The sequence below is a fragment of the Corvus moneduloides genome, chromosome 1, assembly GCF_009650955.1.
Source record: "Corvus moneduloides isolate bCorMon1 chromosome 1, bCorMon1.pri, whole genome shotgun sequence".
Taxonomy (NCBI): Eukaryota; Metazoa; Chordata; class Aves; order Passeriformes; family Corvidae; genus Corvus; species Corvus moneduloides.
In genome coordinates, this window is record NC_045476.1 from 164,290,206 (window position 1) to 164,315,362 (window position 25,157).

The 25,157-nt window shown below is 48.6% G+C and overlaps 1 protein-coding gene across 12 annotated transcripts in view; it reads left to right on the plus strand.

Annotated features, from left to right (window-relative positions):
• The window catches only part of ADGRB1 (adhesion G protein-coupled receptor B1), a 283,514-nt gene that overhangs the window by 181,992 nt on the left and 76,365 nt on the right, over positions 1-25,157 (plus strand). For 10 of the 12 annotated variants that reach the window (XM_032134553.1, XM_032134548.1, XM_032134575.1 and 7 more), the window contains one exon: positions 13,314-13,455. In XM_032134553.1, coding sequence (XP_031990444.1) covers positions 13,314-13,455 — 142 coding nt within the window. The remainder of the gene's footprint in view (positions 1-13,313; positions 13,456-25,157) is intronic. The other 2 variants (XM_032134559.1, XM_032091577.1) reach the window with 1 other exon arrangement.

The following is a 25,157-nucleotide window of genomic DNA, read 5'->3' on the forward strand; positions in this document are numbered from 1 at the left end:
TATCCTCTAGCCCTGTGCTCAGCCATTAAAATGTTCTGATTTAGGTTTCTGAGAAGCAGCATCCCCTGGAGCTGGGCTTTTGGTAGCGCAAGAGCCATCCTTCTTCCCAGCCTGGCCCTGGGGCCTCCTGTACTCTCAGAGACAGGGCAGGGATGTTGGCAGCACTGTTTGTTTGCTCTTTTGGGAAGTGCTGTTTAGAGGTAGAGAGGAGGCAATCTGCCTGTGTCTCCATCCCTGACTTTGCCATGGAAAGCTGGGAAGAGCATCGAGATAGATATTTCAAAGAGGGGGAAGCTGAAAAACAGAGGGCACAAGGGACAGGAGATCTGGCTGTTCAGAGCTAGCAACAAACTTCCATCTCCCTCTGATGCCTTTTCCTGGTTTTAAAATCAAGAGTCATACACAGTTAGAAGGGGAAAAGGGATTTTACCTTTGTATTTATTTTAAGGATCCTTAGGTGCACACATCCAGGTCATATGCACTGAAATGCACCCCGCAAAAAATGCCCACCCCAAAAAGATCTGGTATATCATTATAGGTGTTACTAATTAGCACATCTATCAAAGATTCCCCAATGAGAGGCTCAAGTGAGCCCCCCTCCCCAAGGAGCCTTCCCCTGGATGGTTCTATCTTAGCTTACAGAATGCGTCCTTTAGAGGACTTTGGGGTCTGGGGCACACTGATCCCTACCTACGAAGCTTCTAAAATGTTGAGTCTCTCAGCTTGATAAACAAGTCCAAGAATGTAGGCAAAAAGCACTAAGAATACAGAAGTTGTAAAAAAGGTATAACAGGGGTATAAAAGGCAAAAAAATCTTCATGGCATCACCTCTCTCCTTTCAGCCCCACACACCAGAGATTTTGGGTTCAGAATCCACAGGTGAACAATCCCACTGCCCATTGCCAGGGTTTGGTGTGAGCAACCATGGAGTGATGGTTTTGGTCATCTCAATCCTTCTGCTCCCCTGAGCTCTGGCTGAGGGTTGGTTTGGGGGCTCTGAGGGGCTTTAGCTTCTGTTGGGGTCATCCAAGGAGTTGGAAGTGCTGAGCAGTGAACAGGACATGTGAAACACTTTTTTTCCCAGGTGTTTGCATTGCTCTCCCAGCCTTTAATCCAAGTGCAATTGTACATCCTTGAGCAGCCAAAGGGAGCGTTTCCAGCTCATTCACTGCTGGCTGCAATGTCCTACATTTCTACTGGCACCTGCTACGCTCAGCAAAACCATTCCCTACCTTGTTTTCCCATTCTTCCCATCTTTCCCATGAGGCTTGAGCATGAGACAACGATGTCCAGGTGCAGGAGATGGTGAATCCTGCTAATGTGCTCAGTTCCTTGGAGGATTTTTCCTGGAATGTTTCTGGTACATATGACAAAGCTGCTGCTCATCCCTTGGGTGCATTGATTGTTGTTTGCTGCAAAAACAGGAAACTTTCCCAGTTTCTCAGGCATGATCATAGGATGACTGGCTGTTGTTCAAGGCAGAGAAAGAGGATTGCACGGACCAGCTACAGGTTAATTGCTGATGTGGAGCCGCATCCTTTTGCAGACAGAAAAGCAGAGTCCCATCTTTTGGGCCGTGATCCAGTTTGATCCTTCCCAGCTGGAGAGGGAATGACTGCAAAACCAGCCCCAGGCCTCTGGCATCTCTTGGTAATTGGGAAATTACAGCAGGAAAGCTGACATGGAAGCTGAGGGAGTGAACTGAACATCTTTGTGTCCAGCTGGAACATGCACACAACACATTTGCTTAAGCAGGCAGTTTCAGGAGGGTCCTGCAGGGTGGTACAACAAGGCAACAACAGCCCAGCCCTGGCTCCGGTTCTTGCCTTGCAGAACCTGCCAAAACATTTCCATGCAAGCTCAAGGACACTCGAGGAGCTGCCCCTGGAGAGAACCATCCTGCGAAGCCTGGAGAAGCAGCTGTGAATGTCACGTAGGGGTGGGAGGGAGGCAGATCCATCACTCACTGATCTCACCTTGTCCTCTGCTGGAAAGCAGCCCTACATGATAATGAGAGCTGCCATCCTCCTGCTCACCTTTTCATCCCCCTTTCGTCCCACTAATACACTTCCCTCCACTTGGAAAAGTCGGCTTCAGAAAGTCCCAACCTCTGTTTACAATACTTTCACAGTAGCTCTTCTTTTCACCCTTTTCCCAAGGTGATCTTCATACCCAAAAGAATTTGGGCAACACAGGGAATTGGTTGAATCACCAGCACTGGAGGAATTTAAAAGATATATAGATGTGGCACTTGGGGACACGGTTTAGTGGCAGGTTTTGCAGTTCTGTGCTAACAGTGGGACTTGAACCTTTTTTTTGACCCAAACGATTTGATGATTCTATAATTTTTATTGTTCTGATACTCTGATGTAGCAGAAAAGATCCAGTGAGGCAGTTCTGCCCCAAAATATATCTTATTTATAAGATTTATTTAGAATCTTACACAATTTTTATTTTAGTTATAAATCTTATTTGTAATCTTACTCATAACTCCTAATCTAGGAGTTATGGCCTGGGCTGCTTGCATTAAGGGATCCCAGAAAGGCTGTAAAGGTGTTTTTGGCTCTGGATAACAATAAGAAATTTAAGAGCAGAGGATAAAGACTTGGACGAATAAAATGTTGATCTGTTGTGGAAATAGACTGAAAGGAGCTTGAAGTGAGGTGGGTGTCAGATATTTCTCCCAAGTACCAAATGACAGGATGAGAGGAAACAACCTCAAGATGCACCAGAGGAGATTTAGGTTGGATATTAGGAAAAATTCCTTCATGGAAGGGGTGGTCAAGCATTGGAAAAGGCTGCCCAGGGAAGTGGTGGAGTCACCATCCCTGTGAGAGGTCAAAAAATGTGTGAATGTGGCAAAATGTGACATGGTTTAGTAGTGAACATGGTGCTGGTTGATGGTTGGATTTGATGATCTTAAGGATCTTTTCCAACCTTAACAATTCCATGATTTGATGATTCTATGGAAGCAGTCCAAGGTCATCTTCTGCAGCCACCACCATGAGCTGACCTGATGATACCAGAGTTTGCAATGTGGCTAAATATGAGAATTATTTTCCTTTTTTCTCCTTAAAGCCATGAAACCAAGGGATTTTAGGGAGCTGTCGGCTTTTCTGTTTCTATTTCGCAGGGTTCTGTAGAGGAGCTTGAAAATGCCATCCTTTTAAAGGAAAAAAAGTCCACAAGACAAAAAGACTTCAAATATGCCTTACAAAAAAACCCAAAACCAAAACAAAGAAAACCCTCATGACACTTCAAGTTCTGATCTTAATTTGATGCTGTAGAAGAGACCAGATTTGTAATTATTAAACAACCACTAAAACTGGGGTAATTCAACCACAGAATGGTTGGACTGGAAGAGGCTTTAAAGATCACCCAGTTCCAAGCCTCTGCCATGGGACACCTTCCACTATCCCAGGTTGCTCCATGCCCTGTCCAACCTGGCCTTGGACACTTCCAGGGATGGGTCAGGAAGGAATATTGCCCTGGGTTTGATGATGAGGGCCTTTTGAACTGGTTTGGAACATTGTGACGCCTCACAGGGATTTCCACATTCGTTTCTGATTTAATGACCAAGCACACAAGGCCAAGTGCCTTTGGTTTCTCCATTTCTTCTCTGCCGAGTCCATGGCATTACATCTTCTGTATCAAAATTCTGACACGTTCAGGACTGTTCAGTGGAATATTGGGTGGGACAGAGGAGTCCTTCTGGGGGCTTGTCCCAATGAAACATCTGTCCCGTGACTGCCTTTGGAAAAGAAGTTTGGCAGGGGAGCACAAGGAAATTTGCTGTGGGCCCAGGGGCAAATTTCTCCCCCATCCCACCATTCCTTGTGCACTGAATCATAAAACCACAGAATGGTTTGGGTTGGGAGGGACCTTGAAGATCATCCAGCTCCAGCCCCCTGCCATGGCCAGGGACACCTTCCACTAGACCAGGTTGCTCCAAGCGCTGTCCAACCCAGCCTTGATTGAAGCAGCTCCTTGGAGACCTTGCCATGGTACAAGTTTCTCCTTCAAGAGATGATTCCTGCATTTCAGGCCTTCTTCTGGAGCAGTGGAGCAGGGCTGTAAAGATGGAAAGTGCTCATTAATTCTCCGCCACAGGCTCTGGGTTTGAAAGGCAGAATCCAAATCCAGGAGGCCGATGATGGTGGGAAGTGCTGAGCTCCCTCTCCGGTGGGATGGCCTGGCCTTGTGATGAGAATCGTTAGAGCTCAGCATCAGCTGCACTTCTGGTGCCTGAAAAGATTATCTCCAGATAATCTTGGAGGTATTTAGCCAGCCATATGCTTTATTTCAACAGTAATATCTATTTCTTTGTGCATCTGAACATTGTTTATGTTAATTAAGGCTTCAGACTGGAGGCTGCATATGGGCTGTTGCTTCTTCTTTTTCTTTTTTTTTTCTGGGGCTAATTTGCAGATAGAAGGTAACCTTGTCCCCTGAAAATGCTCCAATTCAGTTTGCTGTGCTCGTGAATTCCCAGCTGGGCAAAGGGCTTGCTTGTCACCTCCTTACATCTTTTCCTGTCCCTCTCTCCCACACACGTAAAAAGAAAATCCCAAATATTCCTAATTTCCCACAGGTCACAAATCTTCTCTTAAATCACTGTTATCTTAATCCTGCTTGTGTCAGCTCCGAAGGAAGTCACCCCAAACCACCCTGAATTAGGGGTGTCTTTGAAATAAAATCAAATTAATATTCCTGCTCTGGTGTCATTTTCCTTGCACCAAGCAACTGGATCAAGAGTATGCTTTTTCTTCGTTTTCCATATTTTCCATATTTATTTTCCATATTTTCCATATTTTCCATATTTTTCAATTCCATTGATTTTTCCTAAAGAGCTAATTTAATAATAGCTGCTACTCTGATTATTGATCCTTTCAGACTGACAGAATATCGCTCTGTTCAGTGCCAGGCCAGTCCTCCTTGGGTACAGGTGAGAAAAAGGGCATCCAAAGGTGCCTAGCAAAACTTGAAAGGAAACTGAGTAATCTGAGTAGCTGAGCAGGAAGTTTTATAGTGGTTTGTTTTGCTTTCTGTGGAGAAACCAGGAGACTCAGTTAAGGGATGTGTGGGTGCATTTATTGACTGTTTATTCCAAATATCGGAGTTCTGTTAGTGCCCTCTTACAGGTCTGTATCCATTCACATCTCCTTTGTGTGCCTCAGTTTCCTTCTCATAGAATGGTTTGGGTTGGAAGGGACCTTCAGAATCATTTCATTCCATGGGCAGGGACAACTTCCACTATCCCAGGTTGCTCCAAGCCCTGTCCAACCTGGCCTTGGACACTTCCAGGGATGAGGCAGCCACAGCTTCTGTGAACAACCTGTGCCAGGGCCTCCTCACCCTCCCAGGGAGGAATTTCTTCCTTACATTTAGGCTGAACCTCTCCTCTTTTAGTTTTAAATCGTTCCCTTTGTCCTGTCACTCCATTCCCTCATCCAAACTCCAGCTCTCCTGGAGCCCCTGGAAGGGGCTCTGAGGTCTTCCTGGAGCCTTCTCTTCTCCAGGTGAACACCCCCAGCTCTCCCAGCCTGGCTCCAGAGCAGAGGAGCTCCAGCCCTTGGAGCATCTCCTCCTCTGGACTAATTCCAACAGGTTCATGTCTTTCCTGTGCTGAGGTTCCCAGAAGTGAAATCAGTACTCCAGGTGGGGTCTCACCAGAGCAGAGGGGAAGAATCCTCTCCCTTGATCTGCCCACACCACTGAGGATCCAGCCCAGGAGCCCAGGAGCCCGTTTGGCTTCCTTGGCTTTGAGCTAAATAGCATTGATGACACTTAATTTCCTTAAATAAATGTAGGGAAATTGCTGGACAACCCTTTATTTCACCAGAGCTTCAAATTTCAGTTTGAGTTACACAGATTTACCAAACTTGTGCTACATTTCAAATTCAGAGGCTCAGAAGTGCAGGATTTCTCCAGGAGGTTTGGTTTTGCTCCAATAAGCCTACACCGCCTTGCTGGATGTGTGAGATGTCTCACAGGATTTTCAGTAGCATAACTGAGAGCTCAGCCTGGCTTTGAACCAGTGGATTGATCACAGAAAGGGAAAATTATCTCTTGGATAATAGAATGACCCCTGTGAAAGAGTTTTACTGGTTTTATTTAGTTCTTAGGTCTCAACTAAGCAAAGCACAATCACTGCTTTGGTACTGAGGGTGTCCAAAACATTCCGAGCAGCTGCAGTGTTAAAGATTGATTTAAACCCATATTTAGCTTAGTGTTTAATGAATTTCAGCATTTACCTCTTTGGCATGAGATCCCTTGTAACTGCTTTAGCAGCCAATCAAAGATTTATTTTATTTTATTTTTAATCAGCCTATTTTTTTTTTTTTCAAAAGCTGCAAACCTTTTCATGTCCCTTTCTCTTAGGAACCATCCACTCTTTAATTCAGCCCCGAGGTCCTGCACAAGCAGTGACTCTGACACACTTTTTGCAGAAATATGATTGCAGGGGTGTTTTTGTGTCCCGGGCTATTGTGCAGAACCAAAGTGTCTGAAAGGCGCTTTGGGGCAGCCTTTGGCTGGAAATGAAAATTGCTTTTGGGAATCCCACAAAAAGGATTAACTTTGACTTCATCTCTGGTTTGTTCTCCAAATTAATAATCAATCTGCCAGCTGGACCTGTGCCAAGCACTCAACTCATTGGAGAAGGGGGAATGGCCCATGTGAAACAAGAACAGTCAGAGAACCACAGAGTTGTTTGGGTTGGAAAAAAACGTCTGGAGGTTCCTCGTATTTCTCAAATCTCAAATATTTACCCCAATTTTTAAACCTCCATGGCTCTTCCCACAACAAAAGCTCTCTATTTGTGCAAATTCCTGTTTAGAGCAGCGTTTCTGTTTGAGAAAGTCCTTAAGTATGTGCTTAGCTCCTGTTTAAATCTACAAGACAGTGCTTAATTGCTTTTCCCCATCAAGTGCTCGAATAACGTTCAGAGTCATGTTGTAACATATGGTGAGACATTTTCCTGTGCAGCATCTTTGGAATCACACCGGAGATAAATCTGACCACGGACGTTGGAGACAGAACCAACTTGTCAGTTGGTTCCCTGCTCACCATCCCAGCACAGCGTTTTTTACGCCAGTCTGGTTTGGGGATTTCTACAATTCCTTTTTGACTGGGTTGTAATCACTCCGACTACACTCTCCTCTAATATTCTGCCCACGTTTTCCCTTTAGTGGAGTTTCCTCTTTCTTCCTTCCACTCTGGAGACTGCCTGGAAATAATTCTGCTCCCTTATTAGCGTACCTGGATTCAATATTTGTGAAGAACTCAAATTCTGCTCTTTTTCTTTGCTTCTGAGCTTTGAGCACAGATTTCCCAGCACAAACTGGTGTTTTTTTTGGCAGAATCAAAGGCTTTTCTACTGATTTACAAATGAAAACTGAACCCACAGGCAGGCACACACCAACACATAAATGTTCCTCTCCTTCTGGACTTGTTCATTAATAGCCCATTGTCTTCTAAAGCTTTTAATCAGGCCCACAGTAAATGAATTTTGCATTCAAATGTGAAACAGGTCCTTTTTCAATATATCTGCTTTGTAATTTGAACTCCTGGCAGTGAAATAATCTTTATATGGCAAAATCCAGTGATTGAATTGTTTAGGATTTCAAGTCTGCCCTGAACCACGAGGCTTTTGGTAATACTTGATGGTTGAACCAGACACTATCTGAGCAGGTATCTGCAACCAGCAAGACCCAAACTCGCTCAGATGTGTTCCCCTGGACCATGGAGAAACCCCGTTAGATCTCTCTTAGTGGTATTGAGTATGGGATCTGCAGCAAGTGATGCTGGACAGGCTCAAACACCCAAAATCACAAGGAATTATTGTGAGACCCCACCTGCAGTTGTGAGACCCCCACCTGGAACAACAAATCCAACTCTGGGGCCTCTGGCAGCAGAAGGACATGGAGCTGCTGGAGCAAGTACAGAAAAGGGCACAGAGATGCTCCAAGAGCTGGAGCCCCTCTGCTCTGGAGCCAGGCTGGGAGAGCTGGGAATTTTCACCTGGAAAAGGCTCCAGGGAGACCTCAGAGCCCCTTCCAGTGCCTAAAGGAGCTCCAAGAGAGCTGGAGAGGAACTTCGGACAAGGTCTGGAGTGGCAGAACAAGGGGGAATGGTTTTAAACTGAAGAAGGGCAGCGTGAGATGGGATATTGGGAAGAAATTCCTCCCTGGGAGGGTGGGGAAGCCCTGGCACAGGTTGTTCACAGAAGCTGTGGCTGCCCCATCCCTTGAAGTGTCCAAGGCCAGGTTGGATGGGGCTTGGAGCAGCCTGGGATAGTGGAAGGTGTCCCTGCCCGTGGCAGGGGGTTGGAATGAGGTGATCTTTTAAGACCCCTTCAAATCCAAACCACTCCAGGATTCCACATCCACACCGGGAATCAGTGAGAAGAGGCTGGTGGCTCTTCTGCCCTGTCCTCCTACCTCCAAATAGGTTTTCCCAACCCATCTCCAAGCTCCATCCCCAAAGGGTGCAGAGGTGTTCGCATCCAAAGGATTGCAGGGCAACAAGAAGAGGTAATTAGGGAGACCAGCAATGAGGAAGGAAAGGATGAAAGAAAAGTTATTCTTCTGAGGAGATTAAAACCAGAGGAATGGACACGGTCTTTGGAGCATTTGAGTGGTTTAATGACTAGTAATGACTAATTAATTAATAATCACTGGTAGTAATGAGGGCCAGATTTTCATTTCCCATTAAATGGCGTAGCTGGACTTATTCTGAGGTGATTTACACCAAGTTCCTGACTCAGCACATCCACAGCACCCATCCTTTATGTGATTTATAGCAGCTTTTAAAGCAAGGACTGGATGGCTTTGATCCAATTTCTTTCTTTGAGTCCAACAGGATAAATAAGCAGGCACCAGACCAGGTCTTTGAAAAGCAAAAGGTGGTTATTTTAATTTTTAATCTTTTTCTTGCCTCGATATCGCTGTGTACTCTTCTGTGTGCATCTGGAAACGGATTTCAGGCTGTGCCAAGTGTGGCTTTGGCCCTGGATTGATTTTATCCTGATACTGCATTCAGTGCTGTTGTCAGCTTTTCTGCCATGGGAGTGTGAAACCAGGCACAGCATCTGGGGAGTGTTATTTGTTTTCTGATACTTTCCCTAGGGTTTCCTGTTCTTGTTGGTTTTCTGATTTATTTTCCTTTTTTTTCTTCCTTTCCTTTTGGATGAGGTTACTTCTGTTGATGTATGGCCCAGATCTGTCCTAGTGCACTTTGAAAGCTGGTAAATGAGTAAAGCTGGACTTTGGGATTGGAAGTGATGTGAGGGCAAATGTATTCCCACATTTGAAGAAGAGCTCAGATTCCTCGGGGCAGGGGGTGTCTGTGTGGGGCAATGTACACAGATTTGATGCTTTAAGAATGGAGATTTAAGCATTTCTATTTGTTGGGAAAGGCTGCTTAAACACAAAAAAGCTGAAGATAGAGTTAAGGATGAAAGGACAGTTTGGAACAACAACCTGGGGTTGTTTAGTCTGGAGAAGAAAAGGCTCCAGGGAGATCTCAGAGCCCCTTCCAGTGCCCAGAGGAGCTCCAAGAGAGCTGGAGAGGGACTTTGGACAAGAGATGGAGTGCCAGGACACAGGGAATGGCTTTAAACTGAGAGAGAGCAGGGTGAGATGGGATATTGGGAAGGAATTCTTCCCTGTGAGAGCAGAGAGGTGCTGACACAAGTTTTGCAGAGAAATTGTGGGTGTCCCATCTATGGAAGTGTCCAAGGCCAGGTTGGATGGGACATTGAGCAGCCTGGTCTAGTGGAAGGTGTCCCTGACCATGGCAAGGGGTTGGAATGAGATGGTCTTTAAGGTCCCTTCCAATACAAACCATTCTATGAGTCCAAAATTCTATAATTAGGGGCCTTTTAAAAGCACCTTTCTAGATATCCTCAAACCCATAAATGAAAAAGATAAACAGAGCACTAAGAAACCCTCAGCTAACAAAAAAACCCCACAACAAGCCAAATGAATCAATACCTACAGAAAAACCCCCACAACAGTCTGTTCCAGAGGGAAAGTAAAAGCTGTTGTGGAAATGTGGACAGAGGATAAATCGACGGCAAGCAATGCAAATTAAAAGCTTGAAAAATACAAGAGAAAAAAAGAAAGGTGTAGGAATTTTTTTATTCAGAACAGCAAAAATGAATAAAAAGGAAAATTTAGAGTCTACTAAACCCCTAATAAATCCTGATGGTATTGGTTTGTTACTAGCTCGAAATGACAGATTTATTTATAATAATGCAGGAATTCCAATAAACGCCTGTATTCTGTAATTGGAAGAGAGCCTGGTTCCTTAATCCACATCCCAGCCTAATGAAATATTTTTCATTACACCAGTGGCTGGAAAACCTGCTCTACATCATCCCATAAAGTGAGAGTAGCGAGAGAGAGCAATTTGGAACGCAAGGATTTTAAAAGAGCAGGTTAAGACTAATTGGGGATCATTGCTCTTTAGGAAAAGAAAGGTGGAAGAGTTCCCCAAATCTGGAGAGAGGAGCATGTGTGTGTAAGCACAGCAGCCTCGCTTGTGTCTTAGGCACAATATCCATCTGAAACGGGCTCCAAAAATTTCAGGATTGTGGGTAATATTATGATTCTAATTGAATAATAGCACACTCATTAAAACGAGGCATTAATAGCAATCAACTTATGGCAAATAGATTTTGTCAAGCTAAATTAATACTTTCTAGGAGAATACAAAACTGGTTGCTGGAGTCTGGGAATTTGTCATTATTTGTACACATCATAAATAAGGCATTTTTCTTGGTGACAGGGGATAAACAGAACAACTCAATAATGCAGATCTTGGAAATACGAGCAGGACATAGAGAGGAGAATACAGAATTCAGATTTCCCTTGAGACTGGCCTTGGAACTGCTGGTCCTTTCCAAGAATGGTGTTGGGGGATGTCAGAAGGTGCATGAAAGGGAGCAAAGAACACTGCCAGGGTCTGAAAGTCCCCATGAAATGATGTGACAGCTCAGGGAAGATCATGTGAAGAGTTGCTGATCCAGAGAAGACAGATTTATGTCCCATGAGATAAATGGACAGAGAACCACGGGATCACTGAGTGGTTCGAGTTGGAAGGCACCTTAAAGATCATTTAGTTGCAACCTCCTGCCATGGGCAGGAACACCTTCCTCTAGACCAGGTTGCTCCAAACCCCATCCAGCCTGGCCTTGGACACTCCCAAGGATGGGACATCCAGACATTTAGTAGGGTCCAGACATTTAGAAAGCTCTGGATGAGCACCACAAAAAAAATACATTCTGTGTGTTGCTCACAATTTCTACAGTAAAATTAATTTGCCTTTTTTATTATGATTTTATCTTTTTAAACTATGAACAGTGCTTTAACCCAAACCAGAAATAATTCGGGGGGGTTCAGTGTCACGTGTTAAACAGGATCTGAGTAGATAATGACAGCAGGATGTGCTGGTGCTCTGTCACCCTGTTGGTCCCCAGCCCGTGGTAGCACAGGGAGGTGGAGAGAGGCTCGGAATCATTGCGTGAGGAGCAGGTCAGAGCCTGCACCGCGTCGAGACCTGCAGAGAACTTGTCTGTGACTCAGGGCAGGTCCCTGGAGCCAGCAGCAGAGAGCTGTCCAGGCCATCTGTGATGCACCCAAGGCTGCTGAGCAGCTTGGCTCCATCTGGAGCTGCCGTGGGCTCGCTGCTGGCATTGCTGCCGAGGTGCCCTCCTCCGAGGATGGTCAGCTGTGGAGATGGGACATCTTTCCCCATGTCCCTTCAGTGAAGGCAGATGGCCCTTTTGCTCTGCCTCCACATCCTGTCTCGGGCTCCTGTGAAGCCCACAGGGATCCTGACCTTCTCCCCAGCCACTGCATTTCTGCAGTTGCTCTCCGCATCTGCACTCCCTGCATGACCATATCCCAGGAGACAAGACTGGACAAGATACAGAAGCAATGGGTGGAAAATGACTGCACTTTTTGGGTCCCCACTGTCCCAGCACATGAGACAGAGCAGGAGATTCCCCTTTTCCCTGGTTTAGGCCTTTGTGCTCACACAGATATGGGGCTGCAATAACCTTTCCCAATGAAACCTGTGAGATGAAGACCATGGAGACTTCCCCATCTATGGCCCCTTCTCCATTTTGCTACTTTTCCCCAGCCTGAAAGGATGCCAGGGGAAAGCAGGGATTTGTCCCTTTGATGTCTTCAGGTCCCTCTGGCCATGAGGGAGGAACATCCCTGCCATGTCCAGAGTTCTGGGAATGCAGGGAAGGGTGGAGGAGGGTCCTGGCCTGGCCTTTGGAAGTCCTGGCCCCAGAGAACCGAGAGGAGAGGGAAGAGGGGAGGGGTGGAGCTGTGAATTGGGATTCCTGTGGCTGAGGGAGGTCTATACACATCTATATGGGGTGTGGAGCAGGGGGTTGGGGGTGTATGGGGTGAGGGATGGGACTGGGGGGGAGCAAGGTGTATTTTAGGTCTGTAGTGTTACATCCATAAATGGGATATGTGGGATAGAACTATAGGGATGGGGAGGTGTAGGGACAGGGCTATAGGATCATTTATCCATGTGTCCCACATGTGGATAAATGTGGTGGATGTCCCAGGGCTATAGGGTTGTGCATGCACACATTGGGTGGAAAGTCATGCATAGGTATATGGGATCAATGGGGCAGAGCTATAGGGTTAAGGGTGTGTATATGGAACAAGTGGGACAGGGCTATAGGCTTAAGGAAACGGATATAGAATATGTAGGACTGGGCACAGGGCTAAGAAAGTGTATATGGGATAGGTGGGAAAGAGCTATAGGGTTAAGAAGGTGTATCTGGGGTATGTGGGGCAGGACTATAGGGTCAGGAAGGGGTATATGGAATATGTAGGGCAGGACTATAGGGTTAGGGAGGTGTATATGGGATATGTGGGGCTATAAGGTTATGCATCCATGTAGTGGCTGTGTGGGATGAGGCTGTGCAGTTACGTGGGCACACACGGGATAGGTGGGCTATAGGGCTAGAGAGGTGTGTATGGGATGTGTGGGGCACGGCCATAGGGTTAGGGAGGAGTGTATGGCGATCGTGAGACCGGGCAGCCCGGGGGCTGCAGGGGGCCGCCCACACGTGTGTGGGATGATGGAGGGGTCAGAGCGAGGTGGGGGACCCGGGAACGGGCCAGCACCAGGACCGGGATGGAGACGCAAGTCCGCTGGGGGGTTGGCGGGATGGGGGCGGCGGGGGGCGCGGTGCCCGCTCCCCGCCCGCCCTGACGGCCGCTCTTCCTCTCTCCCCGCTCCGCCGCCCCGTCCCTCCCTCCCTGCTCTCCTCCCTCCAGCAGAGCCTCCGCCTCCGCCTCTCCGCCCGGCGCCTGGTCCTGGCGCGGCTGCCGAACGGTCCCGCTCGACGCCTCCCGGACCAAGTGCCTGTGTGACCGGCTCTCCGCCTTCGCCATCTTAGCCCAGCTCAACCCCGACATGGTGAGTCCCGCCGGCGGCACCGCGGAGGGAGGAGCGGAGGGGCCGGGGAGGCGTGGGGACACACGGGGGACAGGGCGGAATCAAGCGGGAGGGAAGGGGACGCGGCCGGGATGCAGCGGAGCATCCCCGGCGCGCGGCTCTCGGGTACCGCGGAGGCGCGGCGGGGACAGCCCCGAGCGCCGCTGCTGCTGCTGCAGTCCGGTGTCACCGGGACCGTGGAGACACAGCGTGAGGCTTTGCATAACCCTCCCCCTTCCTTCCCCGCCGTCCTTCCTCTCCCCTTCCCCCCGACCCTGACCGCAGCTTTGGGGACACGCACGCACGGACATCGGGGGTGCTGCCGCGCTGCGCCCCTGGTCCTCCCCATCCATCCTTCCATTCCCATGCTGCGCCTTCGGACGTGAATCCCGCGAAATGTGGGGAGCCGCCGGCCCCCGCAGGCGTGTTCGCTCCCGTGGGCTCCCCACGCACGGAATCTCCGCACGTGGCTTATTTTGGGGGGGCGGAATCGCACCGCTCCGCCTCCCTCCCCGCGTGTCTCCATCCCCGCCTCGGCGTCCTTGCCGCTCCCCCACGCAGTTTTGGAGGGTGTGGGGTGTGGGGGGAGGGTTCCCACTCTGGAATCGGGGAGCGTGGAGGGGAGGAGTTGTGAAGTTTTGTCCGCTTGTCGGGGACACGAAGTCGGTGCCGCGTCTCGGACGGAGCCTTCGGGAAAAAAAGTGCGAGATTCCTAGAAATTATCGCTGGGCGGCTGCACCCTGAGTCAGAGCGCGGGGAGGGTGCCAGGGCACTAAAGACGGCGCTGGGGTGGGCAAAAGACACTTCGCAGGCTCTTCTCTTCCACCTTGTGCTTTTGGATTTCTTTTTCTTTTTTTAAAGTAGTTCATCCCTTTTTTGGACAGTTCCCAGATTCACAGAGCAAAGCCACCCCCTCCTCCACCTAAAGCTTCTCCATTTGCCTGGGCACTGGGAGTTACTGGGCCCTTGCAATTATTTACTAATTATGGCTTGCTTGTTAAATGCTGGCTTAATTCGGCAGAAGGGGAGGGGAAAGGAAGAAAGGAAGGGTGAGGGTGGTAAAAGGAGAGGGGGGATCACATTTTCCGAGATGAAGGTTTGGTTTATTATTAGAAACACTAATGTATTTGGTCCACTAGTTACCATGGAAACAACATCTGCACTGAAGTGGTTTTAAAGACACAGTGTTGGTTGTGTTTGCCCGGGCCCCGAGCAGGCCCAGCCACCACTGGGCTGGGAAATGGGCTCTGGGACATTGGGCAGAGCAGCTTGTGGGGTCCTCTGCAGAGAGGCACCAACTCTGTGGTCTCAGGTAGAGATATTCTGCTTGAAGGATGCTCAGAGGTAGGACTGGGAGTGTGTTCCCGCTTGGAAGGGGTCTGGAAGCAGCTGGTTGCTTTGATCCTGGTATCCCTGCACCCACCTTCTTCCGTGCGCTGTTGTTTGCTTGTCCTCCCACCATAAACCGAGTGGGCAGGGAGGCAGCTGCTGGGCTGGTGCTCTCCAGGAGTGTGTCCAGCCTTCTTGAGGTGCCCAGGGTGATCTCAGGTGAGCCAGGTGGGATTTCTCACCTGCCCTGGGCAGTGTCCTGGCAGCAGCAGGGCTTCACCCTTCACCCCAAGCTCCAGCAGCTTTAGCGTCTGGCTCCAGAGGTTGTGATTGATGAATGAGCCTTGCCCTGTATGGGAAGGACTCCGAGATACCTTGAGAAAGTTTTGGGAGGTTGCATGGCTGGGGAAAATAAATTGGGATTTCTGCTGCAGGGAGGCTTTTAAGACAAAGCCTGGAATGAAGCGAGCCCAGATGTGCAGGTGAGCTGCTGGTGAAGGTCCTCTGCTGATCCATCTCCTGGAAGTGGGCAGAGGACCAGGAGCAGTGTGGGAAAAGCAAAGGAAATCTTTGCCTCGGCTAAAGTAGAAGTTTCTCTTATGTAGACTTTATGTTCACACAGTGCTTGGTATTATTTAATCAAGCAGTCTGGAAAAAAATGGTTAATTTGACGTGGCCAGCTGCTGCTGCTCCCTCAGCTCCAGGTGTTTGGGTGTTCTCTGGATAGCACAGGGTGGGTGTCTGCCCTTTACTATCCATGCAGGTGTTTTTGCATTTGAGAGTGGGCTTGGCTGCAGGAGGATACAGCTTCCTTCCCCCAGGCGTGTTTTATTATATCTGCAACTAAACTCACAGCTGCTCCACTGGGGTTTAGGCCTAAAATTGCTTCTTTCGCCCTCTTTCCAACTCCTCTGGCTGCTGGTTGGGTTATGTTTTCCCAACTCATTTTTCCCGGCCTCGAGCCCACTCATGAGTGTCAGGATGAGTCCTTTGGCTGTGTTGGGGGGAGAACTGGGGCTTGGATATCTCCTGAGTCCCCCAAATCCAAGGGTTTGATGATGATGGGAGCATCATCCAGGCTGAACCAGCTGGGACCCATCTCCTGCCTGTGCCTGCCCTGTGAGCTTGCAGGGCTGTGTTCATTCAGCCCCTCATTCCCTCGCTTTCCTCCCCAAATCTCATTCTGAACAAGCCCACGTTGCCTCCCGTCCCCAGAGGTGGCATCTCGTCATCGTTGGTGTCTGCGGTGGTGACATTTATAGTGCAGTTTTTCATGTGCCTTTGGAGCTCTCAGGACAAGAAGCTCCGTCCGCCTGTGTCATTAATATTATTTATTGCTATAAATCTCCCTTCTGGAGCCTTTGGCCCTGGCAGCTTGAAATATTTGTAACCCTGATGTGGGCACAGCTCCTTTGCAGTGGAAAAAGACTCTAAAAGGCTTTTGGGACGACTGTTGCTGCTAATTCGGACGGGCCAAGGGCAGTTTGCCTGGGCTGGGACCCGAGAGTTGCTCGTGTGGTGGGGAAAAGAAGCAGTTTTCCTTGATTTCAGTGAAGCTGGAGGCTGAAAGTGCTGTGTTTTGAATCAGTTTGGGAGATGGACATCCCTAAACCGTGATGGAGCTGTTCGGATCATGCTCAAAAGCTGGAGTTCAGATTTGTGTTTGATTTCCTCTGCTGTTTCCACTCGACAGAGGCACCCTTGTGCCCTGCTTTGGCACAACTGCTGTTTGACCATCATGAATGATTAAAACCTCTTAAATTAAGGAACACAGACAAGCATTTTGGGACTGTGTTTTTGTTTTGAGCTTTATACCCTGCCTATCTTGGAAGGGCAATGCCTGTGGTGCTACACCTGCACAGCGGCAGCGCTGACAGAGAATGAGGGCAAAAGGAAACCGCAGAGCTGCATGTGAGGCTTGTGGTGGTGTTTTTTCAATATATTTTGGCAATTTTTGGAGGTGGGAAGGAGGTAGAGCAGGAGCCTGAGGACGCTCAGAAGAACCTTTCACTCTTTGGTTGCCTCATTTGAGTTCGGCTTGTGTTGTCTTTGCTGCCTTCCACCTTGTGCTTTAAAGCTTGGTTAAGGACAGCTTGGATGGGGCTTTGGGAAATTTGGTCTGGTGGAAGGTGTCTCTGTCCATGGCAGGGCGGTTGGAATTGGATGATCTTCAAGGTCCTTTCCACCCCAAACTGATGATTCTGTGATTTGTGCAGTGCTAAGGACTGGAGTAAAACTCTACAAATATATCTCTGCTCTCTCTCCCCCTCCTTGCTGGTCCTGCCTGCAGAAAGCTGATCAGAGTGAAGCATCTGAGCTGTCCTCTCATTTCTAGGCTTGATGAATATTCAGAGATGGTGGCAAGAACTTGTAGGGGTGCTGAGTTTGTTACGTCTGCTCTGAATTTTTGGGACATCTCACCTCTGTGTCAGTGTTTTCTGACAGGCAAAACCAGCAGTTACAGAGTTTTGTGGGGTTTATTGTAGCAGAGTGAGTGCTGGCCAGGCAGCTGAGTGTCCACAGTGAGCAGACCTGTGCCAGTGGAGGTTTAGGTTGGATATTAGGGAAAAAATTCTTCATGGAAAGGGTTGTCAAGCATTGGAACAGGCTGCCCAAGGAAGTGGCGGAGTCGCCATCCCTGGGAGCGTTCAAGAAACGAGTGGATGTGGCACTTGGGTGCTGGGTTGATGGTTGGTCCTGATGATCTCAGAGATGTTTTCCAACCTTAATGATTCCAGGATTTATATCCCTGGATGTTGCAAGAGGCTTTGTTCAGTGTTATCTCCAGTTTGCTTGGATGGAAGGCACTTTTCCTGGTGTGCTTCCTGCCCATGGGGATAAAGCTCCTCTCTCAACTCACAACATTTCTTTTTTTGTCCCTGAAAACCTCCCATTTTGGGATGGAATGGACCTTCAAAGATCTTCTTGTGTCCCAGAGATCTTCCCCCAAAAAGATTGCCTTGTGCTACAGGAGCTCTCTGTACTTCATGGACAGTGCACACACACAAGGTGGGTTATTTTAAGCTCCTAAAATTCTGTGGAGCCTCTCTTGCACCGGGAGGAGATCCAGGTTTCCCAGCAGAAAAAAAAAAAAAAAAAAAAAAAAAAAAAAAGGTTGATGTTATGAATCAAATATTTTGTAAGGGTGTAGCAGTTCTGACAACATTGTGATGGGAAATGATAGCGGTTTCATTTAGATAAGACTGGAGAACTTCATTTGGAGGTGAACATTTTAACATTTATATTCTTCCATCACTTACCACGTGAAATTTGGAGTCTGAATAACAACAAAGCGTTTTGCATACCTTGAGAACTGACAGTTCTTGTGTTCACAACAGTTTCCAGGTTCAGTTAATATTGGTGCTGCTTTTTCTGCAATTTTAACTCTTTGATTCAAAAGGTGGGCTTTTCTGAGGGAGGGAAGTTTTTGGTTTTGCCAGGCTTGAAGTCTTTGAGACATCAAACTCTGCTCAGGCTGTGCAGGGCTTTAGGGAAGAGTTTGGTGTATTTGGGTGTGTTGTTGAGGCTGCAGCCAGAGCTTTTCTGGGCTGGTCAGTGAAACTGTGACCTTGAGCTAAACACTCCCTTGCTTTCTGCTTCCCTTTCTCCAGCTGCAGCACCCTTGCAGGTGACACCCTGGCCTCTGTGCATCCACATCTGCACAGTGCCCCGAGCCTGAAGGGTGCTCCAGGAAGCACCAAGTGCTGTCATTTCCCTGACAGAGCATTAGGAGCCTCCTCTTGCCCACTTGGCAGGAGCTGTGCCAGGCTGAGCATTGCTGAGCCACGAACATTGGGGCTTTTGAGGTCCAAATCCTCTGCGAGCTCCCACGCTCATGCTGCTGGCACCTCTTCCTGTAATCACCCCGTCCTCTCCAGGATGCTGCTGTGTGTAGAGTGTCTCTTAGGAGCTGATTATGCCTCTTGAGCTGGAAATGTTGCCTGAGATTTCCTGGGGATTTGTGCTGTTGCCACTGAACTCTCCCTGGGTGCGGAGATGCCAAGGTGGGAGTGGCGAAGGGCTGCTCCAGCTGGACGCCTGCTTATCCCAGGAGAGCTCCGTGCTGGGATTGGGGAAGGATGTGGTCTAAGTGCTGCTGGGGATTTCTGGGCTTTGCCCATCTCCTGCTCCACAGCAGCAGCAACTGTTGTGTTTTCTCCGGGGTGCTTTTCCCCGAGGCCCATGGCAGCCTGGAGGTGATTCTGTAAATCACGGGCTGCTCTTTGCTGTGCTCAGCAGGGAGGCTCTTTTCACTAAATCCAGTTTAGCGCTCCTGAGTTTCAGCAGGCATGGATAGAATGGAGAAGGCAGGGTAGGAACCAGCTGGGCAGACAGTTTTCCCCTCCTACTCTCTCTCATAATGTGATTAGGAAGGAGGCAGAATGTGTGATGCTCTTAGTGGGCCAAACGGGCCAACCCACAGTTTAACCCCCTTAAAAGAAGTCCATTATTTTCCCAAAGTGCCCTCTTAACAGAAAGCACCGGGTTGTGTCCCTACACTGTCGCTTTGCTGGAAATCACCAGGTTTTAAAAGGGTTGCTCTGACACTGACACAGAGTCTGTCAGTTTGTGCTGCAGAGTGAATTCGGGATAAATCTCATTTGAGTTTGGAGACGTCTCAGAGTTAATGTACAGGTGATTTATGTTGGGTTTTAAGGGGAAGGGGATCAGTGGTGGAGCTTGTGGTGTGCTCCAGGTGCCAGAGGCAGCCCGAGTTTGTTATTCTGCTGGGAGAATTGACTGGAGATTGCCACTGCTGTGTGCCATACACAGATACCTAATAAAAGATCCCATTAGCAAATAAGTGATTGATATTGGAACATACACAGGCAAGGCATGAGAGACGAGTGGGACAGGAATTCCCTCTCAGCGCTGTGCTGTGCTTCTAGCAGAGACAACGCTTGAATATATTAAAAGAAGACAGGTAGCACAGGAGGTAATAATAGGAGGATTTGGCTCAGCATAATAAGCAGTCATCCAGCATCCCACCTCCTTGGCGGCTGCCTGCGGATTCCAGTGTCTGTCGATCCGTTGGGTACTTGGGGAGATATTCCCAGCTGACAGCTTCCCTCCCCGAGTTCCTGCTCAGCGCTGGTGGATTCGCCCAGGTCTTTAACTCTTGACAAAACTCCGGCTGGTGGGATTGCAGCAGCGTGGGGCTGCAGCTCTGCCCCTGCCAGCCAGAGCCGGCGAGCTCGGCGCAACCCTGGCAGGGACTCTCCTGGAGGCAAATGCTGCATCACCCTCCCGTATCTCCCCTTCTGAAGGGACGTGGGAGAGGAGCAGGATCAAGTGTCTGGGAGCTTAAAGCCGTTGTGGGATTCAGTGCTTGAACATGAGTAATGCCGAGCCGAATTCACCCTTCAGTGGAAAGGAAAGGAAAGGCAAGAGCGGCACTGGCATTAACCAAGTGACCCCAGGAGCAGAGCAGGGCTGGGGTTGGTCCCTCGTCTTCAGCTCAGATTAAAGCCTCCCAGAGAATGCCTGGGATCCTGCGTGTCCAGGCATTCCTGAGGGGTTTGGTGCTTGTTCTGAGCTGCAGTGCTTAATGGCTTGATGCCATGAAGGCAGCTTAACAAGTGTGACAGCTGCCCTATTATTACCCTGCCACAGCTTAGTACTCTGCTAAAGGAGGTGTGGATTTAAGCCAGGACACCAGGGTCTTCCCAGTTCCCACTTTCCCCTTTCCTACAAGCTCAGAAAGCAGCGCTCAGCCTCAGTTGCGAGCAGATTTGAGGGCCAGAAATGTGAACCAAGTGGGGGAGCATTACCTGCCTGGGATCACTCTGCTCTGGGTCCAGGCAGGATGACTGGCACAGCCCAGAGTGTGGGAGGGCGTGTGGGAGAGGACGATGTGTCAGAGATGTTTGGTGTGGTGCCTCCACGCTGAAGGCTGAGCTCTGTGAGACATTTTGGCTCTTTCCTCAAGGAAAAAAGACTGAGGGGAAAGAGGATGATAATCTTCAAATGGGTTGAAGGTGGCTGTGGAAAGGGAATAATCTGCTTTCTGTGTCTGCTGGGGATTGGGCTCAAATTGCAGAGTGAGAGATTTAATTCAGGCACAAGGGAAAACCTTCCGACTGCAGGGATTGTCAAGAGCCCAGACTCCATCAGCAAAGGTTTTCTTGAAGAGGCTGGGGGTGGATTTGATGGTTTTGCGTCAGGCTGAGGCATGAGCTGAGCTTGTCAGGTCTTTTCCACTCTCTTACCTGGAATTCTGTGATGTAGATCCCCTTCGTGTCTGTGCCTTGCTGTGTATAAAGGGAGGAACGTGGCAGAGGGGCAGTACATTGGTGGGAGGTGGAGGAATGGGCTGGAGGCAGGTGGGGAAGCCAAAAATCACCGAGTCTGTCCACAACTTCCCACTTCCACCTGTAGCTGTCGATCCACTGTCATCTCCTATTTAGAACCTGCAATTTGTACCGCTGTGCCACCCGGGGAGGCTTCAGCTGCGAGAGCACCACTTCAGCCTGCTCAGCGCTGAGCCACAAAGCCACCCTGACCCAGCAGTGTGGGAAATTCAGCTGAATTTTCCATCTGGAACCCTGGGATGCCGGGATGGGGGCGGGTGTGGGGGCCCGTGTAAACAGCACAAGGGCATTAGTCATGGTGAGCCGTGGAAAGTCGCGGCACGTCTGCCAGGATTGGGCTGTGGGCCCTGCACCAGGCAGGGCTTTACAGGGGAGGTTTGAAGCTCTGGGTGGCTTTCGAGGGGGTTCTCAGGGAGCTTCTCCCGAGGCAGGAGGACAGCGTGGGAGCATCACAAAGGAGCTCGTTTGAAAATGGTAACGAGTGGGTGCTGGAGGCTGGGTTTCATGGGCTCGTGGGGTGGGAATCAGAATTAGTGCTAAATGAGATTATCTTCCCTTTCAAAGCACTTCAGGGACTGAGCATGGTGCCTTGGAAGAGTCAGGCGAACTGTTGCGTGTTGCTTGTCTTTCTTCCATTATTCTGCACCCATCTCTGTTGTACTTTGGCCTGGAAATGCCATTCTTTAGGTAAATTTGACAATCTGCTTCACCTCTGAGCCCTTTATGCTCTGCCCAAAGGCTGAGGTTGCCCTTAAATTGCCATGCGGTAGGAAATGGATAAGTCATTATTATTATGTTCATTTAAGTCCAAATTGAAGCAGTTTATGAAAGGTTTGTGCCCTTCACACTTTTGCCGTCAATTAATAGCTGAATGCATAAACCTCCTGGCAAGATTTTGGTAATCTTTAAGGGAAAATGGGCGGAATGTGTGGAAAAAATAATGTCAGAGTTGTAACTGGGAGTATATGAGCTCGAAACGTCCCTCTAAATGTGAGGAGTGTCTGATGAAGAAACTGATGCTGTGCAGGGTGTGATAACAGCCAGCCAGAACTCAGTCTGCAGCTCCATTGCTCGCTGCCTACCTGCCCTGCTCACCACAAGGATATTCAGAATATATTCAATAAATCCATGAAAGCAAAATGACTCCGCTCTTTTCCCACGAGTGAGACAACGCTTTCATTTTCCATGACAAATGGTTCTTTTTCCTCTTTTTAAACATGGCAATCATGCCAGCCTCTCCCCAGGTGGGGAATATCCGACTTCTGGGGCCACTTTTGATTTTGTTTGTATCAGCCCAGTACAGCTGTAAATCCAGGGGCTGTTGCAGCTTCACATTCCAATCACTCAGCTGTGAATGAGTTGGGGGTTGGGGTTGGAAGCTGATTCCTCGAGGGCTGCTTGGAGATCACTGCTCCACATAGAGGATATTTACACCAGTGATTCCCCAGCAAGCAGCTGGGGATGGAAACACACTGGATCCCAGGGGCTCCTCAGATTGCAATGGGAATAAAGCTGTCATTATCCTCATAACAGCAGAACAACCCAAATGCTGAAATCCCTTCATCTTCTTTTCTAAGCCAAGAAGCCCCTGAAAGCCTCTGAGGACTGGCAGTGAGCTGGGGACATTTTACCTCAAGGTTGTTGGTTCAACCTTAGTTTGGGTCAGGAGCCATTTCCAGGGCAGGGATCTTCAGTGATTGAATAGTGAGAGATGGGAGCATCTGCAAGTAATAATTAAGATTCGAAGAAGTGAAAACTGAGGGGAGACCTCCTCGGGGTCTGCAGCTTCCTCATGAGGGGAAGCAGAAGAGCAGCACCAATTTCTTCTCTCTGTGACAGTGGTATGACCTGAGGGAATGGCTGGAGCTGTGTCAGGGGAGGTTTAGGCAGGATATCAGGGAAAGATTCTTCATCCAGAGGGTGGCTGGGCACTGGAACAGGCTCCCCAGGGAATGGTCACAGCCCTGAGATTGACAGAGCTCAAGGAGTGTTTGGACAACACTCTCAGGCTCATGAAGGGATTGTTGGGGTGTCCTGCGCAGGGCCAGGAGTTGGGACTCGATGATCCTCAGGGGTCCCTTCCAACTCAGAATATCCTGTGATTCTCTGAATTAAAGGAACTTGGATAAAGGCAGGTTTAAGAGATGCTCAGGCCTGGCTTGTGAAGTTATGCACAAATGTTCATTCCTTGTGCTTTGGAGGAAGGTTTTTCTTAAGGACTGGTCTTCAACAGGCAAGGGGAAAGGGAGAGTGGATATTTGCTCTCCGTGATGGTCGGCAGATGAGTGATCTGAGCATCTTGGGCAGGAGCCATCCTGCAGACACTGAGACCTCAGGTGTTCCCCCACTCCTCAGACGGGTCTCTCCAAAGGGCAGGATGCACAAGAATGGGGAAGGAACGTTTTGCCCACGCTGTGGGGAGAGCTGCTGGCCTGGCACCACTCTCCAGCATGCCACTGATAGTGTAAAACAAACAGCAGGCTGGTTTGGAGTAATTTGGTGAAATGCTGTCGCCTGGCATGGAACCAAAATACAGCTTAAATCAGGATAAACACAGTCTGGATTCTACTCTCATTTTCCATTCCCAGTCTGCCATGGACTTACTTTATTTTAGCTGCGTGTAAATCTTAACACATTTCCCTGCAAGGTGCTCAGCTGGGAAGCTACAAGGGATGAGGGCAATGAGCCTCCGAGTCAGTTATGGAATTTGAACTGGTTGTTCTCTGTGTAGCACACGGAAAGGACAGTTCCAAGCAGGAAGGAGCAGCAAAGAAGATTCATTTTTAAAGTAGTTACAGAGCATATGTCCCTATGGTAAAATAATGCCAGTAACGCTAATAGTGGTAGTAGTAACAGTGATTATTATGCTAATGATAATAATTGCAAGTTCCATGGCAGGAGCAGCTCTAGAACAAGAGCAGCTCTAGCAGCTCCTGTAATTGTCCCTAATATTTAGTTTTTATAATGCTTCCTGGATGTGTCTTAGCTTGTGGCAACCAGCAACCTTCGGGACATGGTACGGTCCATGAATCATAAAATCATTCAGGTTAGAAGAGACCTCTGAGATCCTCAAGTCCAGCCTTCAACCATATCCCACCACACCCCCTCAACATATCTCAGAGTGCCACATCTACTTTTTTTTTGAAGATTTCCAGGGATGGTGACTCCACCGCTTCCCTGGGGAGCCTGTCCCAATGCTTAACCACCCTTTCAATGAAGAAATTTTTCCTAATATCCAAATTGAACCTCCCCTGGTGCATTTTGAGACCATTTCCCCTTGTCCTATTGTTACTTGCCTGCGAGAAGCAGCTGACCCTCACCTCATTTCAAGGAGTTTTAGAGAATAAATGTTGCACTGAGCAGTATGGACAAGTCCCCTCTGTTTTGAATGTTTGTATGAATACCTGCATTGTACCACCTCATCTCAGGGCAGTGGAGTGGATCCTGGAGCATTTGATTTTCCAGGACTGACATGGGGAGATTGAGGTTTGCTGTTTACCGCAGTGCCTTTGTCAGTGCTGCTGCGCAACCTGATTAAAGTTCACTTCTGCCCCTGTTTTCTCAGCAGCAAAGAGCTCATGCCTGTGGAGGAATTGGCCATTTTGATTATTGCCAGCTTCGTTGTGGAAAATGGTTTTATTTTCTCTTCAATATGCTTTAAAGGGAAAGGCTGGAACAGAACAAGCCTTCCATCTGCATGAAAAGCAAAGGTTTAAAAACCAGACGTGCCATCTGACCAGCTCACAAACAGTTAAGCCAAAAGCTCTCTCCTGTCTCTCCTCCATCCTTCCCAAAGGTCCTGCAGAGCAGAGAATAAGGTGCTGGTGCTTGATTGTTGTGACACAGCCCGAGGAACCTCCTGAGGCATTTGCACACAGCAGGAATCTAAGCTGAATTAAGTTTTGGAAGAGAGATGGAGCGCAGTATTATTCCCTTCCATTTCCAGGACATCAAAATAGGCCCCCTGAGAAGATAAAGTCAGTGTTGGCCACCTAAATCAGATCAGCCGAGAGGCCTTTGAAAAAATTGGCTTAAGTGATGGAG